The sequence below is a fragment of the Gobio gobio genome (assembly GCF_949357685.1).
Source record: "Gobio gobio genome assembly, chromosome: 4".
Taxonomy (NCBI): domain Eukaryota; kingdom Metazoa; phylum Chordata; class Actinopteri; order Cypriniformes; family Gobionidae; genus Gobio; species Gobio gobio.
The window spans coordinates 21245795-21267744 of record NC_137100.1 but is presented as its reverse complement, the minus strand read 5'-3'; the positions used below and the strand labels follow the sequence as shown (position 1 = coordinate 21267744).

Below are 21950 nucleotides of genomic sequence, written 5' to 3'. Positions count from 1 at the left end.
TCATGTATATATTTAAGAAATATTTGCATGTATATACTGTATATACATTTATATAATCTATAATATATATAAATATAAATGTTTTATATATAAAAATAATATTTTTTTCTTAAATATATACATGCTTGTGTGTGTATTTATATATTAATAATAATTAACAGAGTACACACACATATATTATGTAAACACAAACTTTTATTTTGGATGCGATTAATCGCGATTAATCTTTTGACAGCCCTAGTTTGGAGAAAACAGGAGTCAAAGTAATATCCACATGGATGGCAGGACCCAAGGTTTCCCAGCAGAACATTGCCCAAAGCATCACACTGCCTCCACCGGCTTGCCTTCTTCGTTGTGCATCCTGGTGCCATGTGTTCCCCAGGTATGCACTCGGCCATCCACGTGATGTAAAAGAAAACGTGAATTATCAGACCATACCATCAGACCTTCTTCAATTGCTCCTTGGTCCAGTTCTGATGCTCACATGCCCACTGTTGGCGCTTTCAGTGGTGGACAGGGGTCAACATGGGCACCCTGACTGGTTTGCGGCAGTTCACTACTTTTCCTACCTTGGACCACTTTTGATAGATACTGACCACTGCAGACCGGGAACACCCCACAAGAGTTTTGGAGTTGCTCTGACCCAGTCGTCTAGCCATCACAAATTGGCCCTTGTCAAACTCACTCAAATCCAAAATTTTCACTAACAGGTGCCATGATGAAGAGATAATCAGTGTTATTCACTTCACCTGTCATAATGTTATGCCTGATCGGTGTATATACAGTCAGAAAAACTGATATAAATCTAATGTAATATGTAAAAATGTCACTCCTTATTCAGACCATAATTAATAATTAATAAAATAATGATATAAAACAAAATAGAATGTTCACAGTTAAAGAAACTTTAAGTGTTTCCTACATCTTCTACATATGTTCTCTCTGTTTTTCTGTAGGACATTGATGAGTTGATGCACACTGACAGACCGGACTGGCAAAGTGTAATGCAGTATGTGTCTCAGATCTATAAGTACTTTGAGACTTAATGTTTGACTGGAAGAAATGAAGACGACGAAGAAGATGGGGCACAGAAGCACTTTTTTTTTTTGCCTGGTCCAGTTCTTCCTTCACAGCTAGTGTTTCTAAATACACACAGACAGATACACAGTTCTGCAGTGTTCACACCAGTGAGGTTCTCGCTCTAAATGCAACCAGCATAGTCATGCACACACAAAAGCATTCTAGCCTCAAACATCTTCTCTTTTCCTTATAATTCATATCTCATATGGACCTTACTCGGTTTTTGAAGTTTGAAGTTGCTTGCAGAGTGTAGGTTTGCAATCTTGCACTTAAACTGGTATATAGTTTTGTAGTATGCTACATTTTGCTAAGAGTTCAAATGCATCTTTATAAAGAAAGTATTATTACCTAAATCTATATATTGGCATACTTATATATATTGATATACTACTAAAGTATTTTCTGAAATGTTAGTTTCCCACAAATAATTTTAAAGACTTGTAATATGCCATTGAAATGCTTAAAACTATTAAATTAAGTTTCATACGTTTTGTTGAAAAGTTGTAGTTTGTCACTCAGAGAGACAACAACCATTGGAACCTTTAAATGTCCCAACTATTTAACAGACCTATGTGCATTTACAATTCCTCCTTAACAAGCAATAAGATTATTTCTCTATTACAGTTAATTATTTCCTGAAAAAATGTCAGAAAGTACTATAAGATTGTTAAGATTAAGATTGATAAGATTGTTATATAAGATTGTTTCAAACAACCATTTGTTTAATGCTTTTGTGCCTGTTTAAATTACATGTGATGTGTTTAATTAAAGGATTTAAACAATGTTTTAAAAGGTGTCAGAAGTGTAATGTGTGCCAAATTCTAACAAATGCTGAGTTTCACACTTAATTCAAGCGCATAGACAATTGATAATAAAATTATCTTGACAGAAGTAAAATACATGTTTAAAAAAAGCATCTTTGTTTTATGACATTTTCTTTTTGGAAATGCTATTGATTGACATGTTCGATTCTTCAAAATATTTTTATTGCAAAGGACTGTGTGTGCTTTTTTCTATTTGAAACTTTTCATTTTGTCTCATGACAGCAGATGTTTAATTGATGATAATGGTAATAAAGTCTTCTGTCATCATATACGGCTACTGTTTCCTTGTTTGAATTAAAAGGTCTACAATCACCCTTAATGGAAAAGAGACAATTTTCCTATAATATATAAATTCACAAGATATTAAAATATATTTTAGATGTTTTGATGTGATTTACACAGAAGTAAAATGGTCCACTTTGACAGGAGTCATACTGGCATCAGTTTTTATGGGTCTGCTAAAAACCTTTAAAATCCTGTGCTCAAATAGTAAACAGATGTGTGTTGCTACAGACAGACTAATTAGAAATACACAGAGTTTATATGGTAAATCTTTGTGCAATTACACAATATTGTCACCACTCTCATAAATCTTCTCAGAAATACTACACACTCAACTACAGACTCTTTGCACAAAACATCTGAGCACACAGAGTTCAATCAATGTCAAATGTCAATACTGACAAAAATAGAATATCTTAAAAGGCAGATAAATAGATTTTTACTAGGGCTAGTAAACACGGTGTGAAACAAGTGCCCACCCCCAACAAGACCGTGTAAGGCACTGAACGGAGTTTGCACTCAATGACTTGTGTCATTAACTTCATTCACACTTTTTTTCTAGGTTTTTTTTTTATTGTGTTGTTTTACTCTACAACAAAAACAGTGACATTGATAAGAATTTCTTTTGTTTTTATGCTATACTTGCAAATGTCAGAAAATAAATAAATATAACCAACACAATTACAACTTTATTTAGACAGTGCAGTGGACTTCTGACTGTAACTGACCCACTGACCACATGTACTGCACAATGTCATAAAACACGGCAGTGAACAAAAATCTTAATCAATTCATTCACAAAATACCCCATTTACAAACAATCCATGACAGCACAATGAATAACAGCACATCCACAGGTAGTGGGAGAACGTGGGAGAAGATTATTCCTCACAATCAGCATCGATTGCTGATAAACACATCAAGTCTGCGCTGTCAGCGTCTCATGTTGGTGGAGAAAACAGTCCTGTAATGGTTACAGGAAAACAGTCCTGTAACCATGTAGATTGAACAGTGAAATGAGTGGCAGCCCTTACGGAAAGAAAATATATTTCCCTATATATGAATGATCAATATATTAAATGGTATAACGGTATATTTGAAAATATACAGAACAATATATTGTGTATTTATTGAATAATACACAAGGAATTGCTGCTTTTCATATATTTTAAAATATGTGACTATATATTTATAATATATAAATTAGACTATATATGACTAATATATCATAATGTATGTAATTTTATAATCAGTTATACATTTCATAATATAAAGATATATATGTGATCAGATATGGTACTGTATGTATATAATATATTACAGATATATTTACTCATGCAGTATAAACACACATATAGACATAGATAGAGAGAGAAATATATAATTGATGTTTTTCTACATTATGATGTTGAAACATCATTATATTATGAAAACATCATTATAAAACATAAATGATGTTTTATTAACAAAGTTCGGGAGGAACACGTTCAGATAATGGAGAGCATTCAGCCAATAACGGAGCATAAATGAGTACACCCCCACTGAAACATAACAAATTCAGCAGTTACTCTTTACGAATACATGTTAGAGTTCTTTAGAGGTATAATGTTCCAGGAAGTCTGCTTGACCAATTACCAAAGAAGCATCTTAAAAGTATTCAGGAAAATAGACACCCCACCCCCTTGTGAAAGTTACTAAATAAAAAAGACATATAATTTTTTTCTGGTGTAAGTTTAAGGCAACTTTTGATCAACAGTTTGATCAAAGTTTGATCAAATGTTTGGTTATGTTGACCCAAAACATTTAAAGAGAAGTAATTTCTTGACCACTAAAATTTTTATATTGAATCATTCTGAATCACACTGAATCATTCTCAGACATGCTGACAACAATTGAACTACTTTGGAGAGAACTGTCAGGAGACTTATTTCTTAGCACAAAAGAGGACAGTGGTACCAAGAGGATTACCAAATCATTGTTATAGGTGTGAAAATATAGCAAAAGTAACCAAAATTCAAAAACAATGTGACAAGGCCACTGAAATAATCAGGCCTTCATTGTAAGCTTTCATTTAGTGATGAGTGATTTTTTTCTGCTAGGCAAAGAGTAAGAGAAATTCCAAGTGAGTGTACCAGAGCCAGCAAAAGCTATGAAAAGAGTGAGCATTTATCTCACAGAGAAAGATGCAGCCTGCAGAAGAGACATGAATGGTTGTTGTCCACACTGGAACTACCTACTGTAGCCAACGCACAATAAAGTCAATTAGCCTTTTCCAAGGACCATATTTACAAAATATAGACTTCTGGGAATCCATACTCTGGTCTCATGAGACCAAGTCAATCATTTTGGATCTAACAGCATCTAAAAATGTTCTGGTGTTGCTAGAGGAGGAGTACAGTAAAAAGTGCCTGGTTCCCACAGTGAACATCCCTATATAAGAATATAGGGATGTATGAGTACTGAAGGTGTGAGAGAGTTGTGCTTTATCGATTCTGTCATGAATTCACACACCACTGTGTGATGTAATACAAAATCTTGAAACAGAAGATGTTACCCTGATCTTTAATGGGCAGTGTTCATTCTCTGCGTTGTTGGGTATTTTTTCAACATGACAATGATGATATGCATTCTCCCAAGGTGAAAACCCTTCTGTGGACATGTATTTAACCCAGTCTTAACACTCTTAAGCACCTGTGGGGATTCTGTAGAGACGAGTTGAGTAACACTGCCCATTAAAGATCAGGGCATTTAAGGAGGTCATCATCCAGGAGTTAAACAGGACAGATGTGACAATTTATCATGAACTTGTACTCTCCATGCCAAGAAGCAATCAGAGTAGTATACTTAAAATGATGGAGGACAAATACTAGAACATTATACATTTGTTGAGTGAAATCTAGGGTGTAGGCTACTAATTTCTGCAATCCTTCATTTAAACAAAATTGGCTGATTTACTTATTTTATGGCTATTATGGCTATATAAGAAAAATGTTTCGTTGTAACTGTAAATTGTTCACTTTATTCAAAAGTGATTATTCTTTGTTCTTCAATAAAGTTCTTCCACAAATAAATCTGGATCTTATTTCAGCAATTGTTACATCTATCCCCAGCTATAGTGTTACAACAGAACTCTTTGTAATCTGTGATTGTGTAGTACACATCCAAGTGAGTTTGATTTGTAGACAAATGTGGCCACCACCGTTTTGACTTTTATTCATTCACAGGATTTGAATTCTTGATATCAACAATTACATTTTCATTATTTAAAATGCTAATTCTTGATATCAACAATTACATTTTCAATAGTTAAAATGCTTATTCTTGATATCAACAATTTAATTTTTTTCACTAGTTAAAATGCTAATTCGTGATATCAACAATCGCTGGTAATGTCTTTATGTCAACAATTGAATTGCTACTAGTTATTCATTATCATGAATGTGATTGTTAAGAAAGCCATTTTAGATATCTGAAATTATATTGATATCAGGAACTGAATTCTTGATATCACAAATGCTAATTGTTGATATCAGGAATTCAATTGTTGATATCACCAATTAAATTCCTGATATCAACAATTGAATGGCAGCCTATGATGGCATTTCACTAGAGAAAATACAATTAGCCTACTGGTATCAAGAATTAGCATTTTAACTGAAAATTAAATTGTTGATATCAAGAATATCATATCCTGTGAATGAATAAAAGTCAAATGGCTTGCCATACATACTAAAATTTGTGTTTTATTTGAAATTGCTGGTGTAAAGACAGTTGAGTGTGCCAGCGCATCGCTCGCGCGGCTGGGCGTGGCCATGAGCTGTGATGTACAGCCAGAGCTCTGACTGTTTTCCGCGAGCTGCTTGATGTGTTGCGCTCACGGTGCGTCACATTACTTCCCTACCGCTTCTGCAACATGTACCATAAGACACAAATGCAAGCCAGTTTAAAGAGGAACGTCAAACAATAAAAACAGCTCTGAAATAAATGGTAAGTATCTGCACACTACCTCATCCAAAACACAGATTACTGTGACTTTCTGTAATAACTTTCTGCTCGTGGGAACCTCTAGGGATATGTCAGTAAGGATACAATGTATCTTTATCTGTCAATAATGGTTTTGAATAATTCTCTTCAGAGAATTAATGCAAATAACGTTGTTTTTTACACCAACAGATGGCCGTGTTGGCAAATCACAAACTTTGGAGATCCGTGGATTATTGCAAATTGGTTCTTTTACCAGTGGACAAGCAGCACAGAGTGACAGACAGACTCATGACATCCTAACTAGCCTAACGTCTAAAGGTGTTGTCTGTGAAGTGTGCAGCAATGGATTCACTGTACATCGCTATTGAACTGGTGATCGCCATAGTGTCAATCGCTGGTAATGTGCTGGTGTGCTGGGCTGTGGCCATCAACTCCACTCTCAAGAACGCCACCAATTACTTTCTGGTGTCACTAGCCGTGGCAGATATTCTGGTTGGCTGTCTTGCCATCCCTTTTGCCATCACTATAAGCATTGGTCTGCGCTCAGACTTTTATGGATGTCTTTTCCTGGCGTGTTTTGTTTTGGTACTGACCCAAAGTTCAATATTTAGTCTTCTGGCGGTTGCCATCGACAGATATCTGGCTGTAAAAATCCCCCTGAGGTGAGTGTTTCACGCTTATTAGTATTTCCTGCTCATTAGCACTTAATGGTTAATTACCTATTTATGACTCTTGGTTGTTCAATTAATGGTAAAAAAAAAAAAAAAACCTTAGCCTACCTATACAATTTGGCTCCATGGCATTCTGTTCTTCGATGTCTTTGGCATCTTCAGCAGTAGCCTACTTTTTTCATTAGTATTATTTAATTTATTAATCTTTATAAACTCAAAACAAAAAGGACCATCTTTCCTGAAACGCGGTAATATTAATGTGGAGTAACCACATTTGAGAAAGATCGATTTGATGCTCGCGTCTGTTGCAATTCGTTCGAAGTTCAATCTAGTTTATCAAAGTTGAGACACAGAAAGACTTAGGACAGCACGAAGATGGCACACGCAGTCATAGTAGGTTACTGAAGCTAAACTCGGCTTATTGAAATGAATAGGTATATCAGTCTGTGTTAATCTCAGGAGGGCGATTAAAAAATGTGGTTGTTTGTTGTCAAAGAAGGCACTGACGATGAAGGACAGGGCAATGAATATCTTAACGATTAGATTAGGACAAAAATGGTAAACAAAGAGAAGATAAGTAAGCAAGTGAATACAATTGAATATGCAGAGCTTGGGTTTAATTTCCACAGCCAACCCTGTGTTAAGTCCTGTGGAAATGTTGTTTCTCTGGATTCACAGTGTTTGGATGTGTGGAACAGGGTCGTTTGAGTTTGATATCATAAGGGAACAGAGAACAGGCATTATGCTTTGGAATTTTATGTGGAATGTTATTTTGACAAAATTACCTTCATCAACGCAGATGTATATTTTATTTCGCACTTGATCATACTCAACGTCTATTTTAGTTAGTGAAAAAAAACGTATTTAAAAACATTTTTGTGTGCAAACTAACTAGCCCCCCTAATGAAACAATCACTTCAAAAAATATTTAATTGATGATTACTAAATCAAGCCACAAACAATGGCAAATTAGACGAGATAAGCAAGGATTCTTTTAGCCATTAAAGGCTTAGTTCATGCAAAAAGGAAAATTCTGTCAGTAATTATCCTCATGTCGTTCTAAATGTTCAATCATTTTCGGAACACAAAAGAAGATCTTTTTGATTAAATCTGAGCAATTTCTGTACATAGACAGCTACGCAACTCTTTAACGCATAAAAAAGTTCATGAAGAGATTGTAAAAAAAAACTATATGAATTGAGAGGTTTAGTCCAAATCTTCAGAGGAAACTTGATCGCTTTATATGATGAACAGATTTAATTTAGGCTTTTATTCATATTTAAACATTGATCAGAGAAGACAGAAGCTCAACCGAACCTGCTTAACGTGCAAGAACAAACCTTACTAGTTCATGTGGAAGATCAAACGTGCTTGACTGAGTCATTGGTTCTTGCACATCAAGCTAACATGCTTGAGCTTCCATTTACCTCAACTGATGCGAGTTGATAAATGTTTATATGTAAATAAAAGTCTAAATTCAATCTGTTCATCATATAAAGCGATCGTGTCTCTTCAGAAAATTTGGACTAAACCACTCATATGGATTAGTTTTACAATCTCTTTATGAACTTTTTGGAGCGTCAACATGGTTGACATGGAGAGCACAGAAATCTCTCAGATTTCATCTTACGGTTTGGAACGACATGAGGGTGAGAAATTAGTGACAGAATTTTAATTTCTGGGTGAACAATCCCTTAAAACAAGCTAAATTAAATTTGATCTGGACAACGGGATGTCCTCATTCAACTAAATAATACAAATTCACATGCTACTCATCATCACAGCGATAAGCGCTAGTGGTAGTAGTTACCTCTCCTCAGCTACAACATCATATTATGAATAATCGTCTGACTGCAAGTCAAGTATTCCACAAGGAAAAGTGAAGGAGGAGCACAGCGAGTGGGCAGGCAGAGGCAGACTGAAGAGAATTTTTGTGCATCAGCAGGTTTCATCCTTCAAGTTTTAAATATTTCAAACTATGTAAATGATAACGTTCAAAGAAACGTATTTTCAGACGTATCTATCTACTGTTACATACCTCATCAGACAATGATTTATCAGGAAGTTTTTGCCCAGCGGCCCCCCTGGTGTGGAATAAGGAAATGTAGGTGCCTTTCAGTGCACTCCAAATCATCTCAGATCCTGGCTGGTCATGTTACTCTCACTGTCTCATGGGCAAGATGAACGTATGTTTCTAGTTATGCCATAGTTACTGGAAATACAGGGTTTTGGCACGATCGCTGTTAGTAGATGATCCAAGGGGAACCAAGTTTCCTCACAGTGCTGCCAGACAGTATTCCCACTTCGGTTTTCATTCACCAGACTGGACCACCACGTCTCTCTCTCATTCACACATTCTCTGCTCTCATCAGTCTGTCTCTCTCTGTATACTATAAACACAAAAGCTCAGTGCTAATTATTTAGCTGCATGTCCTCTGGCTGAAGGATTTAAATAGGGTTCAAGTTTCCTAAAACAGTAGGCCGCTATTATATAAATGTACGTGCAGGGCTTGAATCAGAAGGTCTTTCCACTGTTAGGAGCATCTTTTTCCTCTGAGTCATTGGTTTTAACTGTTAAATTATAAGAAGAGGTGGTTACATGGCAGGACTTTCCCTTTTAGTGGTGCATATGTGTTCACACGTCATACAGTGTGTTTTTAATACAGCCAGATGCTTCTGTGGTTTTTAAAATTTGTATTTCACTTTAAAGGGTCATGAAACCCCAAAACAAATTTTGTGAGATGTGAACATCTGTTTTTTGACTAGGCATTATGACTTATGAGTTACAGACTGGACATCATTGAAAACAATAAAGGTACTCATGAAGTTTATTCATAAGTGGAAATTAGTTATTTGTGCATTTTTTCATTGCACTTTAAAGGGATTGTTCAACCGAAAATTAACATTCTGCATTCTGTCATGTTGTTCCAAACCTGAATGCCTTTCTTTTCTTTTGTGGAACATGGGTCCATACAATGGAAATCAGTGGTCACCAAAACATACAATGGAAACCAGCATTCTTCAATAATATCTTCTTTTTTGTTCTGCATAAGAAATAAATATAAAAGTCATGAGTTGGAATGCTTCTGGCCTTTTTTCTTTGGCAACATAATCATTTTTGTATTCTTTTAATGCACCTGTGCACATTGTTAAGAGCAAAGCGGCTGAGAACTTCTTCCCTTTAGAGCCATTGTGTAAACCGTTTTCACTTACACTAGAGCCTGTTGGCAGAGATCTTTGGTTTAAAGCGGAAGCGAGGCAGCTGAAGAACGGAAGGGTTAGGGATAAGGGTAAAGGGATTTGTGTGTGGAATAGAATGAAGGGGTGAAAGAGATAGAGAGAGAAGAGAGAGAGAGAGAGAGAGAGAGAGAGAGAGAGAGAGAGAGAGAGAGAGAGAGAGAGAGAGAGAGAGGGAGAGGGAGATTGGGATGCCAGCGGGTTGTTGTCATGCCACAACTAATCCACTTTTCCCTCCATTCCTGAATGCCATGTGCCTGAGAGTAGAGGGAAGCTGGCACTGAGAGAGAGAAAGTGTTAAAGCTGAAAGAAGTGTCCAACAAAAGCAGACTGTGATTGGAGCTAAATGCAATGACATCATGTATCCTTAAATCTGAAACAAACAAAGATTTTTGATAGTATGGTTTAAATTAGGCAATACAAAAAAGCAGAGGATGGAGAATGTGCAGAATTAGAAGTCAAAGGAATGGCCTTGCTGTAAGGGCACGTACTACACACTAAGCTCTTTCCCCAAAACAATAAATAAAATAAATTATGATAAAATACAGTTTTTCTGACATGATGCTAGGGTAAGGGATACAATACAATAGTAAGGGATCGATTGCTAAGGAGGTCACTGTGTGCTTTTTAGGGTGTTTTGGTTGTTTGCTTGGTGTTTACTGACTTCAGCTGAACAGACAAATCACTCTCATGATATTCTTGTCTTTAAATAACAGTCAGTGCAAGTCTATGAGATTTTTTCCCCCTGTTCTATCTCCCAATTGAAAATAATTAGTCCAATTGCACGTTTTTGAGTGTTCAGTATATCATTTGATATAGCACAAATGCTGCAGGACAAGTTATGCATCAAAGTTTGATTAGTTAGAGTTAGAGGTTTGTTCAAACCAATGATTGATTATTTTATTGATTGATTTAAAAAGTTTATTAATCCCGGTAGGGAAACTGATTTGCCACCAACTTCGACAATACAACCAACAAACTCAACACACAATTAACACAGATAAATTAAGAAACGATTAATACCTGATTAAGAGCCAGTGTGACATGATACAGTTTCGCAATACAAAAGTACTGGGAAAAAACAACAAAAACAAAAATAAATAAATTTAAAAAAATTAACGGTGTCCATTGAAATATCTGACCGCTGCAGGGACAAAAGACCTTCTCATTCGCTCACTAGAGCACCGAGGCATTACCAATCGCTCACTGAAAGAGCTTCTAAGACCTTTAAAAATGTTGAGTAGTGGATGGCCTTCAAAAAGCAAAACGATTTTTAGTTTGACCTCTTCTCCACAGTGACCTCAAGTAAGTCTGGAGTAAGACCGATAATCAAACCAGCCCTCTTGATCAGCTTATTTGTCTGTATTTGTCCTCAACAGGTATGCCCCCCCCCCCCCCCCCCCCCCCCAGCAAAGTACAGCATAAAAAAGAACACTAGCTAAAATCCCTTGATTAAAAAAAACAAAAAAACATATAAAAGCTTTGTGAAAAAGAAAAGTCTCGACTGGGCTTTCTTCATTAGGACATTAGTATTCTCTTTCCAATTAAATTTTTCATCCAAGTGGATGCCTAAGAATTTATATGACACAACAATTTCGATCAACTGACCATTAATTGTGAAAAAAGACCTATAAGCCAATAAGCCAGTGTTTATATTGTAGTATTATACTATAATATTTTTTTATGAATATTATGATATATATTTTTTTCATTTCAATTTTAGTTTAAGTATTAATAATTACTTTTATCATGTTTTGATAATATTTCTGAACAGCTATATATTTTTTTCTCAATTCTAGTACTGCAATTTCAAGTTTCAACTGTCAAGTTAACATTTCTATTTTTCACTAAATCTTTTATCTAAATCTAATATTTATATTTTATTTTGGCTATAAAAAACGATTTGAATAGTCTTAGAAAAGAATAACAACACTGCCCTAAGTGAATGGAACAGTAATGCAGGTAATGTAGTTAATGCAAGTAATGTAAGGTAATGTAGTTATCTGCAGACAAATGCGGTGTTTTCTCAGTGTTTTCCCAACCCCCTGTAAGATCTGTCACTGGGGCAGCACTACTGACGACTGTGGCAATCCAGGTCTCTCAGAGAAAGGTTGTGCGATGAATAATGCACCTTGTGTATTACTCACTTCAGTCCATCATTAGAAGCAGAATCAGAGCTCTCTGAGAATGCCTGATAAAGCGCCTCCAAGTGAAAGCTTACGCCATCAGTCACTTGAGTGTTTATGTGATTCTCCTCTCTCTTGCCCTCTCAAATGTATTATTTATAATAAAATGACCTTGAGAAGTAGTTGGATATTCATGTCACACTTAAACATTTATAAATGTCATTAAGCTATTGATTAAATATAATGCTGCTGGCTGCAAACAAATGATACACAAACTTTTTGTCAGAACTAACTTCCTTTTCTGAGTCTTTTTTTGCAATTACTTTTTTTTGGTGTTACAGTGATTTTTAGTCAATAGTCAATGAAGTCAAGTCAGTTCTTCTAAAGTTCACACAGGTGTTCTAGCAGAGTAACCCTTAAAAGTTTTACGATTTTATAAAATCAAAGAAATGTGGGCTAAAATAAAGAAGAAATAATTAATATTCTGCAATATTTCTAGGTCACTAATCAAATAAGTACATTTGTAACACTGATCATGTGGCTCTTTGTACAGATGGCCAGATGTTCTTGCAAAAGGGATAAACCCTCTTTTGCATTTATTTTATTAATGGAAATAAATGCAAAATAGAAGCATTTTTACTAGTATTCTCAGACTTTTGGACCCCATTGTACAATATAATGAACTCAACCATTACCCAAATGTTTATCCAAAATGTGTCTTTTATTCATCTTTGTTCTCTGTACAGGTATAAGGAGCTTGTCACAGGGAAAAGGGCAAGAGAGATCATTGCCATTTTATGGATCTTATCCTTCATCATTGGACTCATCCCATTTGTGGGCTGGAACCGTAAAGACTGTTCCAGAAACAAAAACAGCTCTATACAGACTGGCAACAGCAGTGATGCTGCTGACATGGAAACAGGCTTCTTGCAAAGCTGCTTCCTCAACTGCTTCTTCGAGAATGTGGTGGATATGAGCTACATGGTGTACTTCAACTTCTTCGGTTGTGTGCTGCCACCTCTGCTCATCATGCTGGGCATTTACATCAAGATCTTCACAGTAGCACGTAAACAGCTACGTCAGATCGAGCTAAAATGCAGTGTGAGTAATGGCGAGAATCACCACCATGGCCTGCTGCAACGGGAGATTCGTGCTGCTAAATCGCTCTCCATCATCGTGGGCCTGTTCGCTCTCTGTTGGCTGCCTGTGCACATCTTGAACTGCCTCACTCTCTTCTACAGTGAGCTGAAGAAACCCAGTTTCATCATGAACATTGCCATCATCCTCTCGCATGCCAACTCCGCCGTCAATCCCATTATCTATGCCTACCGTATTGCGGAGTTCAGATTCACTTTTAGGAAGATACTGAACCGCCATTTCCTTTGTCGACAGGACGAGTTGTATCGCAGCTCCAATGGAAGCAGCAGTCACAGAGACCAGATTACAATGACCATTGACCCTCTGCTATAGACGTTTTTTGTCAAAATATTTGAGAGAAATGTTTACAGGCCAATGAACTGCAAACAACATAATCATGTATTAAGGCTATGTCAAGCTTGAAGACCTTTGATATTGTGGACATGTTCAAATGTTTTTAGGACTAAACTGTGAAAAAAACCTCTATCACTACAAATCTGTTGAAATATTTATAGATTGCATTTCCAAGAACTAACCAACTTGAGCAGTGGCATAAGGTCAAGCCTTAGCACAGGAATGCAAGCTAAGAGCGGTCAGTGTGTCTCTGGAAACTGAACCATGCATGAGAATCCTCCATGAAGATCCTGTAGAACAATAAAACAGTAATATTGGGCAGCTTTAGTTACATCTTCAATGATCACTCATCTGTAGAACAGCCCAGAGGAACAATCTGAAATGATAAGGCACATCAGCTGAATACACCACCGTGGAATAGGGCACAAAAAGAAACCGTTTCTGACCGATTGAATGTATTGTAGGACTTTTTTCCCCTTTTTTTTTTAAATGATTGAGATGGATGGTCTAGACTGCTCAGGAGCACACATGAGGTAACGGCAAATTTATGAACAGCCAATGTTGAAAAATGATCTCACTTTTAGTCTTTTCAAGGCATGTTTTCCAAGGTAATGTTTTACACTATAGCAGTTCTGGTCAATCTAAAGCTCAATTAACTTCAATTTCATATGTGAAACAAAAATGGCTCCCTCAGATATCTTGATATACATAATGTACAATGACCCCAATAGTATTATTTGGACAGGCACACTTCGAAATGTCATTACAAAACAAAAAGTGCCATAATTCTCTTTATCTGAATTTGTATGTCATATTGTTTTATAATATAAAAACTAATAAATATAGCTATATTCTTTAAAACAAATGCCACTTTAAATGGAAACACACTGTTTACTACTGCTTTACTGCTTTTTAACCATTACGTCTTTCTTTAGACAACTATTGAAAAATACTGTATTTTGCATTTTTAAGGGGTCATGACATGGATCTTTTTATTTTATTATTATTTTACTGTTCCTTGAGGTTCACTAGTAATGTTTTTTTTTTTGCACAAATCCAAATATAGTTTTTAAGGGGCTTGTCAGTAAACGGCTTGTCAGTAAACTCCTTTAAGGCTTGTCAGTAAACGGCAACTGTTATGATTGGCTAATGTCATTGCATAGGAAACAGTATCAATGTCAAGTGTTTTGAAAATGTTATCCATATACAAGAGTCATTTATCGCCAAAGCATTATGAAATTGTTTACTTGTGGTTTGCAATGTAGTTGCGCTCGCATCCGGTATAGTCAAGTGTCGGCTGTTAAGAACCAAACAAACAAACAACAACAACTTTATTTTAGAACCTTAAAATTCGATTTGAATCCCAGTTTCACTGTGGTCTCAGACATTTGGAGCTCAGTTACAGCAGTGTCCCCAGATGTGATGTTCCATGTCTTTTCTGTCACAGCCCTTAGGACCCAGTTTGTTATTGAATGTCTGACTGTGACAAACTAACAAGACCGAAACAACAGCAGCTGACCTGGAGCAAGGACTGTCTCCTCTAGAGAGAGATTTACAGTGTCACCACGGGAACTGGATAGTTTATAATGCTCTGTAGCGTCAATACTTGCAACTCTGTTCTATTAATCACCAAGCAGCTTTACAGTCTGCAGTCTGATCTTCATTCAAATAGCTCATCTAGGCTACATGTTAAAGTATTACAAATACTTTATGGTTATAAAATTATTGAAAAGCTGAGAGCTGTGGCACATGCACCTGAGACTGAGCCTTGGACATGTAGGTTTTTAAGTCCCAATCTCCATCCCTCACCAATTATTTCTCTCTTTACTCTCTTCTCTTATAGTATATTCTAAACTAATTATTTGGGTGCATGTAAATGTAGCTATTGGTTATTATATTTTCTGATAGCATCAGTTCAAAACACTTTTTGAAAAATCTATTTCTGTCATGTAGCCCCCTGTCCAGGTCAGAATGAAAGCTCCACATAGCTGTACATTAACAATCTTTGATCATTGGCTGTGATTGTGTCTGGCTCTAAAGGGTGATTTTTTTCTTTCAGTGTAAACAAATTACTTATCACTGGAAACAGATGAATAGGACAACGTGTGGATTTCATCAGCTCTGGTTTTGGTACCCAACTCAAACTGACAGATGCAATGATGTGTTTGTCCCTGACAGTGACATGCCTTTTCCAACCGCCCCAAACTCAAACGAGTGCACATCCACAGCTGTGCCAACAGTCAAACCACGTTTCTATTTATTGAGGAGAAGAAAGATGTTCTTTAGCAGCTTTTTTGTGTTTTGTAGTTTCTGAATGATGTAAACATACAGATATTTGTTATACTATTTGTAAGGGCTAAACTACAGGAGTGTGCCAGACATCTTGGACATTCCAATGGAGACTAATCTGTACTGCACTGCAACTGATGTTTTATTCCTTTATTGAATTAGTGTCTGGAGAAAGCAGAGAAACTTTTTAAACCAGTCAAGTGTATCTGATTTTTATTCTTGCCTTTAGAGGAGCAAACAAAAAGAGTCGGTGCTTTTAAATGTGTGTGTTTTTGACGTGTGTATGTGTCACTAATCTACATACACTGTGATGTTCTCTTTATGTTGAAAAAATTTGTTTCACGTCAAAAAACATTTAGCATCAAAATGGAGTCTTGTTATTTAACGTAAATACATCTATGTATGTTGATTATTTTGTTAATAAAAGATGTTTTGTATCTTTTGTGCAGTCAGTGTTTATCATATTCTTGTTCCCCAAATTATAAACCCTCATATATTTTGACACTTTATTTTGTCGACCTATATATATATTTTAGCCGACCTATATATTCCCGTTGATCTTCTCATCCATCTGCTGACGTCACACGCATCAAAGTAACGTTTTTTTGCGTGAGACAGACCATTGAAGATTCAGTGATTTACCTTGCACAGACAGAAAAGCTTTCACAATTTAATTAGCAAAAAGAAAATAACATGAATTTAATTTGAATCACATTTAGAAACTTAAGTGAAATTAAATTGCAAATGAATTATGTCAGTTTTGGCAGAATTAAAGTGGCTAAAAAACATATGAAAAGGTAATTAAGGTGTTAGGCTACAAACAAAAAATGTTACAATTTTCAAAACTTTTCATAATAATAATAATGGGTATATACATATACATATTATTATTATTGTTGAAAATGAAACAATACTTTTTTGTTTCAAATAATCAGAACAATATTGTTTTTGTTATGCATAATACAAATAATAATAACAATTATTATTATTAATAATAATAATAGGCATAATAATAATAATAATATTAATAATCACAGAAACATTGCACAAATCATATCTCCTGGGCCTTGGCATGAATACTGTGTCAATGATATTACGGTACCAATATTCATTTGAATAAGTAACTGTAAAATCATTGGAAATTGTTTAACTTTTTTCAAGGTAGTTTGACTGTGCATGTCAACATCAACAGGGCCTTCTTCCACGACATCTCAGCAACAGCTGTGGTGTTTTTGTCCTGATGGTAAGTTTATAAAGCTGATGTTTTGCTTACCATATGTTTATCAAGTACATGTCTGAGCAAATGTATTTGTAATGTTTACCATTTCAGTATTCACTGAGCTTTGTGACAGTCGGGCCTAACCCTAACCCTTGAATGTAAGATGTCTTTTTTTTTACTGTCGTATTCCATTCAAGCAAGGATTAATACTTTTAGAAATACTTTATTTTGGTGATGATACTCCTAGAAGTAGTGCTACAGGATGTAGATACTGCCTACATGAATCTGTCTCTTACTTGCAAGGCCCTTTTCAGGCAGAAGGCAAGTTTAAATGTGTGCAATGAAGTATGCATAAGGCCTAATGGGTATAAGGTTGGCTTTAAGTAATCTTGCTTCTTGCATTTTCTAAAGCAGCACCAAGACATAATCTTAGATCTGCATTTGAAACAGTTTCAGAAAATCAGAACAATATTGTTTTTGTGCCTGAGAGGATTCTACGACAGCATAGAGGACCCAGACTGCTGTTTCATGTGCCAGTGCTAGAATGTCAGGGAAAGTGTGTAAAGGAAGGATTAATCATTAAAGGTGATTGAAAGGAGGAAAGTGTGTAAAGGATGTATATGTGCAGAGAGAGAAAGAGAGAGAGAGAGAGAGAGTGTATATGTACAAAAAGAAATGTGTATGTATAGATGTACAAATTTCACCTTTCTTAATCAGAACTAATTAAGCTTTATACCTAAATAACAATGAACTATTTGTCTTGGCATGTTATTCATATACAAACCATGCTGGTATTTTTATCCATAACCATTTTAATTATCAAATTAATCCATAATCTACTAATTTTAATAACAGTTTAAGACTTGACACTCTTGCTGAGAATATTAAACATTTAGGCCTATTTAAATATGTCATACCTGTAACCATAAAGCATATAGTGAAATAAAAAAAACGAAATATCTTACAAATAAGTTGTAAATAAACAACAGGAAAAAAAAAACTTAAAACTAAGCTGTTATTAAACTATATTCGTTTTACATTGCGATTGCAATGTAATTGGATTCTTGCTTGGAAAGTACATAAAACGTTTTCCAAAAATTAACACATTTACAATGTATTGTGTTTGATAGCCTACTATCACCAGGTATAATAAGTAATTTACGGATTCACAGTTTTGTTCTCTACATGGTAGTACTTCATAAGTATATAAGAAACTATAAGCATTGTTTTCAACCACGTTTGCCGTGGTGTCGACTTCAGACTTGACGCCACTAACCAATGAGAAGAGTTGCAGGCGGGACGAGTCGTGCATTCCCGCCCCTGGTGCAACCCCGCCCCGATTGACGTCATACTTCGCCAATAACTAATAAGAAACGCTATGGGCGGGGTGACACGTGCAACCCCGCCCCCATGTGCAGCCCCGCCTCGATCTGCAGGCTGCAGGAGAAGGGGGAGGGGGAGGCTGCAGACCTGGAGCAGGCAGATATTAGATTAGATTAGATTCAACTTTATTGTCATTACACAAGTACAAGTACAAGGCAACGAAATGCAGTTTAGGTCTAACCAGAAGTACAATAGCAGCAAGTGCAGGATATACAATGGATGCGTAAGTGCAGGACATGGATATGTACTGAATATGTATAAATATGTATAAATAGAGAGACGTTATTACTATAAACAGAACTGAATTTACAGGTGAATATGTACAGTGAATAAATATACAGATGGCTATTACTATAAACAGAATTTACAGGTGAATATGTACTATGAATACAATATACAGATGGCTATTACTATAAACAGAATTTTACAGATAGAGGTATACAATAATATGCTAGGCTAATATGAGGAATAGCAGTGGATTAGGGTAGTGCAATAAATTATGGACAGAGCTATCCGGAAAAAAAAAAACAAAAAAAAAAAACAAGTGTAAAGTGCAGTGGAAAGTGGTTGCATATTACAGTTAGAAGTACAGTGCAAAATGCAAATGTAAACATTGGTACTATAAATACAGTCGGCAGTGCAAATGAGCATAATCCAGTTAAGATATGGCAGTGCAAGATGCATATGTAAACAGTTGTTACTGTGATAAACAGTCGGTAGTGCAAATAACAAAGTGAAGGAAGATGTGAGGTAGGAGAGTTATCAGTTTATGAGGGAAGTGGATCAACGGGGGTTTGAGTTCAATAAAGAGACAGCTCTGGGGAAAAAACTGTTCTTTAGTCTGCTGGTCCTGGTCCGGTGGATCCTGAAACGCCTGCCGGAGGGCAGGAGAGAAAACAGTCTGTGGGCTGGGTGAGAGGAGTCCTTGAGGATGCTGCGAGCTCGATGCAGACAGCGTTTCCTCTGGATGTGCTCGATGGCAGGCAGTGGAGTCCCTGTGATGCGCTGGGCAGTTTTCACCACCCGCTGCAGTGCCTTGCGCTCCGCAACAGAGCAGCTCCAGCAGCAGCTTGGATGAACAGGGAAGTTCGACTCCTGCTGAAGTCACGCAATACTGCCTTCAGATCAGGTGATGCACAAGCCTACAGTACATCCAGAGCTAACCTGAAGAGGGGCATCAAAAAGGCCAAGCACTGCTACAAGCTAAAGATAGAGGGTCACTTTTCCAACTCTGACCCTCGACGCATGTGGCAGGGCATCCAGGCCATCAGTGACTACAAACCCACCCACTCCACCCCCGCAGCCACTGATGTCAACTTCCTGAACGAGCTAAATTACTTTTATGCTCGTTTTGAAAGAGACAACAGAGAAACTGCCACCAAGCTCAAACCCTCAGCTGACCACCCACCAATCACACTCTCCTCCACAGATGTCTGCAAGGCACTGAGCCTCACACCAGTTTGCCTACCGCAGCAATAGGAGCACAGAGGATGCCATTTCCATGGCACTGCACTCTGTGCTCACCCATCTGGACCATAAGAACACGTATGCACGCATGCTGTTTGTTGACTTCAGCTCAGCATTCAACACTGTCATCCCATCCAAGTTAATAGCCAAACTTGGAGACCTGGGCATCAACACTTCAATGTGTAACTGGATTTTGGACTTCCTAACTGACAGACCCCAGAATGTTCGTTCAGGATTCACGAAATAAAGTGGTTTATTATAAGTTAACTTATAACAAGAGGATTTGGGAGTGTGCAGAACTCAGTAATGTTAAATAGGCAGTAATGTCCCACGCGAATGAAGCGAGTAAACTCAAAATGTTCAAGCATCCAAATTCACGCAAATAGCGTGATTTATTCACGCCACATAAGTTCTTCATAAGCTGAAATGCGGGCTAGTGAGAGATTTCCTGTTTGTCACGATGACGTCTAAAGTCCCCGCCAAAGGATGTAGTCCCTTTTAGCAACTTGTTAGCAACCACCGTTTTTAAGACACAATAAAGTTTAAAAAAATCACAAGCAGGTTTTAAATAATGTGTTTTATGTCATAGATCAAAACGTGAAAATATTTAGAGGCTTTGTTAACCACAGACCTTATTTCAGGCGATTTAGCAAAAACCCATTCAAAAAACCCATAGACTTTAGGGCGAGGGAAACGTAAGTGCTAAAATGCTAACTCACTTCCTACTAAGTGGAAGTCATACTTAACATACATAAGTTTGGACTACAAAGTGACGTCATAACTTCGGCACTCTATTGAACCGTGAACTAACTGTATTGTTGCATCCCTAGTTACACTTTACAAGTTACAGTTAAAATCTTCTTTGAAGGTTTACTGATTTATAATGTATTGACTTCTCTACAAAAATGTTGCATTTAGCAACCTGAAAGCAGTGTTTTTGTTTCAGGGCTGTAGTTTTGTCTTTTTGTAAACTAACAGGTAAACAATTATGGAGTGGCTTAAATGATTCAAGTGCTTCAAGGCAATTTTTTTAATCTGAAACTATTAAAAAGTTCATTCTTGTGCATGTTCAGTATGTTCAGGGGCTGAAAGCAAACCAAAATAGTTAAACCTTTACAGTCCATCTAAGGTTCATAAAGGAACCTTGACAACAGGCCAGGTTCTTATATGAACCCTTCTGCCACAACAAAGGTTCTAAGATGAACTGACAACATGTGCCAAATAATCAGTGGATCATTATAGAACCTATAGGTTCAACTTTGAACCTTTATTGTAGTTAGAAGTTCATATTTGCACTTTAAAGTTCCTTTTTGAACTCCAAAGGTTCAATCACTTCTAAGTGTGATACTATAGCATGTACTGCAATTTGAATTAATCATTTGAGATCAATGCACTTGTGTACATACATGTTTTTACATTGTACTTGTATTTTAAAAAATACTTACACGCAATTACGTTATTAATTTCTGTAATTACATCTATAATTACACTTTTGACTCTTCCCTTACCATTTAACCCACCCTTAAATCTAACCATACCACCAAACCTGTTCCTAATCGTACCTGTATTCCACCACAATAGAACAACATGAACACAATAAGTGCATTGTACCTTTCTGACGTAAGCAGACACCCACTCATTTTTTAAATACCACATTCTCAAATTCTTAAACATAAAGGTGAACAAAAAACTGAGCATAGAAAACAAAACAAAAAAACGATACTCAATTTATCTACATCTTGAAAGAAAGTAGTTCTGCTACCATAAGCCACTGAGCAGAATCAATATAAATATAAAATCCGTATACTGGCAGAAAATGTAACAATCAGTCTCACTGTCAAGTACTGGTCAGGTTGTAGATTGTACACAATGCAATATATTTCCATTAGCAGTTGAT

General features: G+C 36.3%; 2 protein-coding genes across 5 annotated transcripts in view; both read left to right on the top strand.

Annotated features, from left to right (window-relative positions):
- specc1 (sperm antigen with calponin homology and coiled-coil domains 1) overlaps positions 1 to 2172 on the top strand; it is a 270540-nt gene extending 268368 nt beyond the window's left edge. For all 3 annotated transcript variants that reach the window (XM_079816099.1, XM_079816100.1, XM_079816101.1), the window contains one exon: positions 957 to 2172. In XM_079816099.1, coding sequence (XP_079672225.1) covers positions 957 to 1046 — 90 coding nt within the window. In that variant the 3' untranslated portion in view covers positions 1047 to 2172. The remainder of the gene's footprint in view (positions 1 to 956) is intronic.
- A 3865-nt stretch (positions 2173 to 6037) lies between these two features.
- Positions 6038 to 16431, top strand: adora2b (adenosine A2b receptor). Of its 2 annotated transcripts, XR_013816433.1 has the most exons (4): positions 6038 to 6173; positions 6360 to 6832; positions 12951 to 14228; positions 15755 to 16431. XR_013816433.1 is itself a non-coding variant. In XM_079816182.1 (3 exons), the coding sequence occupies exons 2-3, from the start codon at positions 6513 to 6515 to the stop codon at positions 13672 to 13674; spliced, it is 1044 nt and encodes a 347-aa protein (XP_079672308.1). In that variant the 5' UTR covers positions 6038 to 6173; positions 6360 to 6512; the 3' UTR covers positions 13675 to 16431. The 2 variants fall into 2 exon arrangements, 1 of the variants encoding a protein (XP_079672308.1); XM_079816182.1 differs by having other exon boundaries at positions 12951 to 16431.
- Positions 16432 to 21950: the final 5519 nt, after the last annotated feature.